This window comes from Sinocyclocheilus grahami, unplaced genomic scaffold (assembly GCF_001515645.1).
Source record: "Sinocyclocheilus grahami isolate Dianchi unplaced genomic scaffold, SAMN03320097.WGS_v1.1 scaffold1440.1, whole genome shotgun sequence".
Classification (NCBI taxonomy): Eukaryota; Metazoa; Chordata; class Actinopteri; order Cypriniformes; family Cyprinidae; genus Sinocyclocheilus; species Sinocyclocheilus grahami.
The window spans coordinates 171,165-180,469 of NW_015506619.1; the positions used below are offsets into that span (position 1 = coordinate 171,165).

General features: G+C 41.1%; 1 protein-coding gene across 1 annotated transcript in view; it reads left to right on the top strand.

Moving 5' to 3' along the window:
• The window catches only part of ppp1r21 (protein phosphatase 1, regulatory subunit 21), a 35,031-nt gene that overhangs the window by 23,382 nt on the left and 2,344 nt on the right, over positions 1 to 9,305 (top strand). The window contains exons 14-19 of the mRNA XM_016256534.1: positions 150 to 277; positions 4,302 to 4,448; positions 4,698 to 4,790; positions 4,898 to 5,119; positions 8,690 to 8,725; positions 8,818 to 8,934. Of these exons, the coding sequence (XP_016112020.1) occupies positions 150 to 277; positions 4,302 to 4,448; positions 4,698 to 4,790; positions 4,898 to 5,119; positions 8,690 to 8,725; positions 8,818 to 8,934 (743 nt within the window). The remainder of the gene's footprint in view (positions 1 to 149; positions 278 to 4,301; positions 4,449 to 4,697; positions 4,791 to 4,897; positions 5,120 to 8,689; positions 8,726 to 8,817; positions 8,935 to 9,305) is intronic.

Here is a 9,305-nt window from a genome sequence, read left to right on the forward strand (position 1 = left end):
CCGGCCCGCGGTGTAAAAAAGGTTGGAGACCCCTGGTCTAGACATGTAGTTTTAGAGAATGTATTGACATATTGTGTTCACTTCAATTTATTCCTTAAATCTTCTTTACTGACTAGTCTTAAACGCTGCGTGTGTGTGTGTGTGAGCAGAGCTGTCGCAGCACTACAGTCAGAAGGCGTCTCTGGAGCAGGATCTGCCCACCGTCACGCAGAAGTTTCGCACCACTAATGATTGTTTGCTGTCCTCACTGGCATCGCTCACCAACAGCTGTGGAAAGGTCTTCACCTTCAGATTGAGTCTGTCTCAGTGTGTTCTGTTTCTTCATGTCATTCCAGACAGACTGATGATGATCAGATCACATCTCTGTGTGGAGCACAAACATTTCACTGGATTATTACAATTAATGGCAAAAGGAATGTTTGGAAATGTAAACTGATATTTCCTACTGACACACTGCAGCAAAAGATAGAAATAACTGACTTAAAACCATTTTTTTAGCTGCTGAAAATACTAGTGTTCTGATCATTTTGGACACCACTGTAAGTAAATAGTTTTTACTTATGCAAATATGTTAGAAATAGTGCTGTCAAACAATTAATTGCGTACAAAATAAGAGTTTTTGTTTGCATAATATATGTGTGTTCTGTGTATTTTTATTATGGCTCGTATAACCCCACTACTTAAGAAACCCACTCTTAACCCATCTCTTTTAGAGAACTACAAACCGGTTTCCCTTCTTCCTTTCATTGCAAAAACACTTGAACGAGCTGTGTTCAACCAAGTCTCTGCCTTTCTCACACAGAACAACCTCCTGGACAGCAACCAATCTGGCTTCAGAAGTGGACATTCAACCGAGACTGCCTTGCTCTCAGTTGTTGAAGCCCTAAGACTGGCAAGAGCGGCTTCCAAATCTTCTATACTTATCTTGCTGGATCTGTCCGCTGCTTTTGATACGGTGAACCACCAGGTCCTCCTGTCAACCATATTAGCAAAGGGCATCTCAGGAACCGCACTCCAGTGGTTTGAGTCTTATCTCTCAGATAGGTCCTTCAAGGTATCTTGGAGAGGTGAGGTCTCCAAGTCACAACATCTAGCTACTGGGGTGCCTCAGGGCTCAGTACTTGGACCACTTCTCTTCTCTGTCTACATGGCATTCAGGTTCTGTCATTCAGAAACATAGCTTTTCATATCACTGCTATGCTGATGACACTCAACTCTACCTCTCATTCCATCCTGATGATCCGACGATAGCTGCTCGCATCTCAGCTTGTCTAACAGAAATTTCTTTCTGGATGAAGGATTATCACCTTCAACTCAACCTTGCCAAGACAGAACTGCTTGTGGTTCCATCAAACCCAATCGTTTCATCACAATTTCACCATCCAGTTAGCCACCACCATCAACCATCAACCATAACTGCTTCAAAAGCAGCCAGAAACCTTGGCGTTATGATTGATGATAAGCTGAGTTTCTCAGACCACATTGCTAAAACTGCCCTTAATTTTTAACGAGCCAAAAAGAATGCACGTCACACCTCTATCAATTTGCACTGGCTACCGATAGCTGCTTGCATTACATTCAGGGCATTAATGTTTGCCTACAAAACCACCCCTTTACCTGAATTCATTACTTCAGAGTTATGTGCCTCTAGAAGCTTGTGTTCTGCAAGTGAACGTCATTTTATTGTTCATCCCAAAGAAGCACAAAATCACTTTCACAGACTTTTACATTAACTGTTCCCTCCTGGAGGAATGACCTGCCCAACTCAATCCCAGCAGCTGAGTCCTTAACCATCTTCAAGAATCGGCTAAAACACATCTCTTCCATCTTTATTTGACCCTCTAACTCTAGCACTCTCTATTCTAATTCTATTCTTAAAAAAAAAACACTTGTCCCTTTTAGACTTGCACTCTATTCATTTGCTGCTTGTTTTCTTAAAAAAATAAAAAAACACTTGCTTTCTAATTTTTTTGTATTCTATCTGTTTTCTTTTCAATCATTATACAATTAACAAAAGCAAAAAAGACCTCTAACACTAGCTTGCTCTATTTTTTTCTATTCTATCTGTTTTCTTTTTATTATATTATTTAAAAAAAAAACTTGCTACGTGTACTGCGTTAAGCTAACGAGACTTGTTATAGCACTTGCATATCATTGCTCTTTTGTTGATTTTGATTCCTTCCATTGTCCTCGTTTGTAAGTCACTTTGGATAAAAGCATCTGCTAAATGTTTAAATGTAAAATGATGTATATATAAATACACACAGTATATATTTTGAAAATATTTACATGTATTTACATTCATATGATTTGTATTATAAATATATTTAATATATAAACATAATTTTTTTCTGAAATATACAGGTGCATGTCAAAAAATTTTAATATCGTGAATTTTTTGTAGCTTATTTCAAAAAGTGAAACTTTGATATATTCTAGATGCATTACATGTGAAGTAAAACATTTCAAAAGTTTTTTTTTGTTTGTTTTAATTTTGATGGTTAGAGCTTACAGCTCATGAAAGTCAAAAATCCAGTATCTCAAAATATTAGAATATTTACATTTGAGTTTCATTAAATGACCATCCCCACAGTATAAGTTCTGGGTATCTCTTGTTCTTTGAAACCACAATAATGGGGAAGACTGCTGACTTGGCCATGGTCCAGAAGACGATCACTGACACCCTCCACAAAGAGTGTAATTCACAGAAGCTCATTACTGAAAGAGCAGCTGTTGACAGAGTGCTGTATCAAAGCATATTAAATGCAAAGTTGACTGGAAGGAAGAAATTGGGTGGGAAAAGGTGCACAAGCAACAGGGATGACCGCAAGCTTGAGAATACTGTCAAGCAAAGCTGATTCAAACACTTGGGAGAGCTTCACCAGGAGTGGACTGGAGCTGGAGTCAGTGCATCAAGAGTCACCACGCTCAGACGTCTTCAGGAGAAGAGCTTTGCAAAACAGAAAAGCTCAAGTTCTTTAAAGTATGTTCGTTTATGCACTCAATACTTATTCGGGGCTCGTTTCGTACAAACTCCAGCATCAGTGAGGCGTGGCATGAAGCGATCAGCCTGTGGCTCTGCTGAGACACTATTGAGCTTCAGCTCGGACCCACTGTTTCTCATCTTTCTTTTGAAAATATCCCATAGACTCCATATGGGCTTCAGGTCAGGCATATTGGCTGGCCAATCAAGCACAGTAATATCGTTGGAAGTGGTTTTAGCACTGTGGGCAGGTGCTAAAGTCCTGCTGGAAAAGGAAATCAGCATCTCCATAAAGCTTGTCAGCAGATGGAAGCATAAAGTGCTCCAAAATCTCCTGGTAGATGGCTGCATTGACTTTGGACTTGATAAAACACAATGGAGCAACACCAGCAGACGTTGCGGCGCCCCAAATCATCACTGTTTTCAGAAACTTCACACTGGACTTAAAGCAGCTTGGATTCTGTGCCTCTCCAGTCTTCCTCCAGACTCCAGACCTTGATTTCCAAATGAAATGCAACATTTACTTTTATCTGAAAAGAGGACTTTGGAGCACTGAGCAACAGTCCAGTTCTTTTTCTCCTTAGCCCAGGTGAGATGCTTCTGACGCTGTTTCTGTTTCAGAAGTGGCTTAGTAGCTCTTCTCCTGAAGACGTCTGAGCGTGGTGACTCTTGATGCACTGACTCCAGCTTCAATCCATTCCTGGTGAAGCTCTCCCAAGTGTTTGAATCAGCTTTGCTTGACAGTATTCTCAAGCCTGGGTCATCACTGTTGCTTGGACACCTTTTCCCACCCAATTTCTTCCTTTCAGTCAACTTTGCATTTATTATGCTTTGATACAGCACTCTGTGAACAGCTGCTCTTTCAGTAATGAGCTTCTGTGACTTACACTCTTTGTGGAGGGTGTCAGTGATCGTCTTCTGGACCATGGCCAAGTCACCAGTCTTCCCCATTATTGTGGTTTCAGAGAACAAGAGAGAGAGAAAATTTTTTGAGATGCACCTGTATACATGCATGCGTGTGTATTTATATATACTTAATAAATATACACAGCACACATACATATATTATGTAAACAAACTTTTATTTTGGATGTGATTGACCGCACTAGTTGGAAAAGATGCATTGTGATACAAATGTCAACTTATATTCGATGCACACTTTTTGTAAATCGATGCATCACATCGTTAAATTTTATGCCGATGCACTGAGCGAATCAGTGAATCTTACCATTTCTAACACACACACACTTCACACAGACACACACCTCTGACACGCAGCACTGCACTCCTCTTCATTCAGTTATAATATCTCCTCCAGATGGCCACTTTCTTCAGCAACAACCTGGATTTCTTGGCGTCGTGTCCCGGCTACAGTCCGCGAGGAGGCTTCCTAAACCCGCGACAGGCCGACAGCGTGATGGAGAACAAGAGACGTGCTGCCACCTACATGAGCACCATCAGAAAGGTCTTCATCACTCACACACAGACGTCTGGACTCCTAAAGCAGAGCTCTGCAGACCCCCACACAGGATGGGATTTTTACATAGTTATACAGATTTTCATCGTTTCTGAGCTGAAAGTATGACTAGCGTGAATTGGGGGAGAGGGAGGAGATAAAAGCAGAGCGGGACTAGTCTTCCAGTCTTCAGACGCAGTGAATCGAGTCATTGTATTGTTCACTTGACTGAGAGTTGTTGTGTTTTCATGTGTTCAGGTGCGGTCAGAGTCTGTTTCGTACAGAGAAGCGGTAGCAAACAGACACATTCTGACGAGCTCTACGGAGAGCAGAGAGGGACTCATGCAGCAGGTACATGTGCAGACACGTCTCAGACCATCTGTCTCTGTGTGTGTGTGTGTGTGTGTGTGTGTGTGTCTCTGTCTGTCTGTCTGTCTGACGGTGCGTGTGCTCGTCAGGTGGCTCAGAGTCAGGAGAAGATCTCTCGTCTGGAGCAGGAGAAGGAGCACTGGCTGCTGGAGGCTCAGCTGGGGCAGGTGCATCTGCAGAAGGAGACTCAGCGCATCGCTCAGCTGGAGGCTCAGATCACCGCCGGAGGTCCAGCAGAGACGCACAGCACCGCAGACGGCCCTGATCCCGATTGTGCTGACGCTCCAGAGCCCCTTCAGGACAGCAGCGTGGTGAGTGACACACACACATTCATCTCTCAGCTCTCCCACACTCCTGTGTGTTCTGATGCTTTCATTTTTAAAGAGCTGTGCAGTCTGGTAGTGTACGGATAGTTTACAATTAATCATTCAGTCATTCATAGATTAAACTGCGCTAAGGAATCTACTCAATGAATTTAATCACCACTTTTATATGATCCCCATAAAATCCTGTTCTTTCTTTATTCAGTCTCATTGATCATTAATGAACAAAAGCAGGCAAAACAAAATATATTCCCATATTAATTCAGTGCATTATACAAGTTCATATCATGCATTTCCATCTAAACAGAACAAATCATATGTACAATAAACATAAAGTAACAAGTTGACAACACCTCAGATAACCATAACAGAGATTACACTTACACTTTCATTAGTAAGCATGCTTTATCATCTTTTAAATCACGTCAGGTCATTCATCAGATCATGGCGTCAGCGGGAGAATCATGCTTTCAGAGCACAGATATACACTAGTCCTCTTCAGGAGCAATGCTTAACATGTGTAACACAAGAAACTATTCAATGCTATTCAAAGTTAGGATGCACCGAAATGACAGTTCTTGGCTGAAGCCGAAGCAGAACAAAATGAAACACTGGGCCGCAGGCCGAATACCCCACATGGTTTTTCCACCATGTATTTTGCCTAACTTGACCGAGCAGCTGGCGTGTAACACTGTTTCAGCGCAGGTTTTGAACCCTGGCTAACGAGCAGATAGCGCCGCACTGTCAGAACACATGCTATTCACGCGTGTATTAGGAAACATAACGTTCTGCAGTTTATGTACTAATAGTTTAAGGCTATTTGGTGATTTCAATCATCACACAGTGACCACTCTTCCTCTTCTCATCGGAGACATGAGATGCAGCGCAGAACAGTCTCTTGCCGTCAGTGGTTTTGCGTGCCTCTATTTGATCGCATCACGTTATTGTTCAGTACAATTTATTTGCTTATTTTCTGCCAATAATTTGGGCTGCCGAACATTGGGTGCATCCCTGATTAGGGGTGCTCCGATCAATTTTTGAGGCCGATCACAGAAAGCAGTATCTGCCGATACGATCACTGATACCGAGCTTTTCAAAGCCTTCTTTTTATCATGTAGAATTATTTACAGTCATACTCCAATCAGGATTTTTAGACATTTATTCAGGGCTTGAATTTCATTTTTGAAAACGAATTCCCCTCTTAGGTGACTCTTGTGAGGGGGATTTTTTTATTTGAGGGGTGGAGGGGGGCATTTTTAGACTTTTCTTTAAAAATATATATTTATCTCACCTAAATGTTTGATCATGCAGTGCATTTTTGTTTTGACAATCGTGTAATTGTTGCACAATAGCTTACACACAGCACAAGCCTGATTTGGTGAGCTGTATCAGTGCTTCCCACAGGTTTGCGGAAAATCCTACTATTACCCACGGCACAAAAATGGTCTACATGTGACAAATAACAAATAATGTGTGATTTCTAACAATATTTTAATTTATTGAAATTCATTTTAATTACATAGGCTACTATTGCATTTAATTACATACTAATATTATGCATTATTATATGCATTGTACATTATGCAAAATCACAGCATTTCAATGGTAGATTTCTCCTTCCTTTGTCATGCAGTGTCTCTCTCAGTGAATGGGACACAGATTTTACTGATACTAGTAACATCTATATATTGAATAATATGTCAAATAATGTTCTTAGTCTTTTCTTCCTGTGGGGAAGCCTCCCAGCCAGAAACTACAATACTTTACTATGAATGAAATGGAAATTAAATTTAAATTAAATACAATTAATTGTTACCAAAACTACCAATAATACCCCCCCAAAAAAACTTAACGTGTGACTTAAGTATAAAGAAGCCCGAAATACACCGGGACTCTTATTATGAAATATCTATACTATTGCGGGATGGTTCTTCAGGTGATAGATAAAATATGCATTTTTACAACCGTCTAAAACATATATTATAAAGGCCATAAAGTAGACATTGTCATAATTCTTCAACTCGAGTTCATAAGAAATCGCTTGGCATAAATGTGCGCTCTTCATTGACTGAGAATCACTTTGAAGCAGTCTGAAGCGCTGTTGAGACACTGCAATGTGCAGCGCTCTTTTAAAAAAAAATTATTTAGAAGTTTCATAGTCGATATAGGCTGTATCGTGATTTATGTTTTTCCATCCCCAAAATATAAAACGACTTAAAATGGTAAAACAAACGTCTTGATCATTTTATGTATTGAAGACTTTTTATGACATTAAATTTAAGAAAACTCACCCGGAGGGATTTTGCTTTATTATCCTTAAATACATTTTACAGTTCACGCACCTCTATTTTTATTTGCGACTGAAGCGCCCGCACTGTCGAGCCCTGTGTGTGTCTGAGAAATATCCGCCGCGTCTCTGCAGCGCACGAGGGAACGGTTCTCGCGCACACAGAACCAGCAGATACCAAACGTGTAGTTAATCGATCGCGGAGGGTTTCATTATTTTGGCCGGATAAAAAAGTATGAGAATAAAAATAATAAGCACAAATGTTTCTCCATATATTCCCGCCCAAGTAAAGTCTGTGTGAGGTTCACACACACTCTGTTTGCAGTCCATGTGTGGTGCAGAAGCAGCTTTCACTCAGGAGACCGCTGCTGATCCACGGCTGTTTTCCACAAACACAACATTCATCCAGTATTCTGATTTCAAATCCAAACATGGTCTCTGGAAATGCTTTTTCAGCATCGTGATTGTTTTTTTTTACACAGTACAGTAATACAATCTTTCACAGACGTGTTTAAACACAATAAATATAAGCAACACATTATTCAATGCTTTTTACTTTTGCATTTACTGCTAGATTTATATATGAAGTTGCTCAAGCAAGTGGCAAAACATTTAAACTACTTTTCTTATGTTATCACAAACTTACCATTGACAGAAATAGTCAGCTCTACTGCCTTTTCTTTTGCATTGAAATCTTTATTACAAGCAATCCTGTGGCTCATAAAGAGCTCTGTTTTCCTTCCTCCACGAGTATCTATTATCTAAAAGTGCTCTGTTCCTTTAAACCTAGCCAAAAAGCCGTATGAGCTCCCCTATCCCTAATTCAAAGGGCAAACACCTTTCCAGTGGAGTTCATCACGGTGTATTGTGTTTGCGCTCTGAAGAAACGTTGTTTGCAGTCACAGCCAATCACAGACATGAGCTCTTGAACGCAGTAGCCAATCAGAGGAGTTTGAGTTAGTGGGGAATCCACTCAAGACCAATCAAAACACTGGAGTCTGTGTTCAGCTCAATTCAATTTCATTTCAAATCTTTCATATTTCCTATGTGTGTCACAGAGTGTCTTGTTTCCTTGTTGCAGGTGTCAAAAACTAGTTGTAGTTTTTTTTTAAATGTCCATTAGAACGTAATGTGAACTGAACGGTGTTTAAAACCAGGTTGTACAGTACAGGTTATATTATCTGTTATCAAATATTACTGGATGTAAAGTAAAGGCATTATTGAAATGTTTATTCTGTCTGTAATGTGTAATGATGTGTCTGTATTGTCAGATCGGGATGCTGACCATCACTCCCTGCAGCGAGAGCGTATGTATTCATGTTCATTAACCGTATCTGCACACTCACTCCTGCTGTATGAATATGAATCATGAGGTGTTGATGATGTTTGTGTGCCGTAGGCTGCAGATCAGGAGTCTCGTGAACATCTGATCAAGCATCATTACATGAGCCGCGTGTCAGAGCTCACCTCTCAGCTGCCGATGTGTGACAGTAAAGCCGTCCAGTTCCATGCTGAGGTCAGTCATCACAACACACTGACCTCTGACCTCTGGTCGACACACTCTGACCTCTGATCGACACTCTCTGATCGACACTCTGACCTCTGATCGACACGCTGACTGACACGCTGACCTCTGATCGACACACTCTGACTGACACACTCTGACCTCTGACCGACGACCTCTGACCGACACTCTGACCGACACTCTCTGATCGACACTCTGACCTCAGACACTCTGACCTCTGATCGACACGCTGACTGACACGCTGACCTCTGATCGACACACTCTGACTGACACACTCTGACCTCTGACCGACGACCTCTGACCGACACTCTGACCGACACTCTCTGATCGACACTCTGACCTCAGACACTCTGACCTCTAAT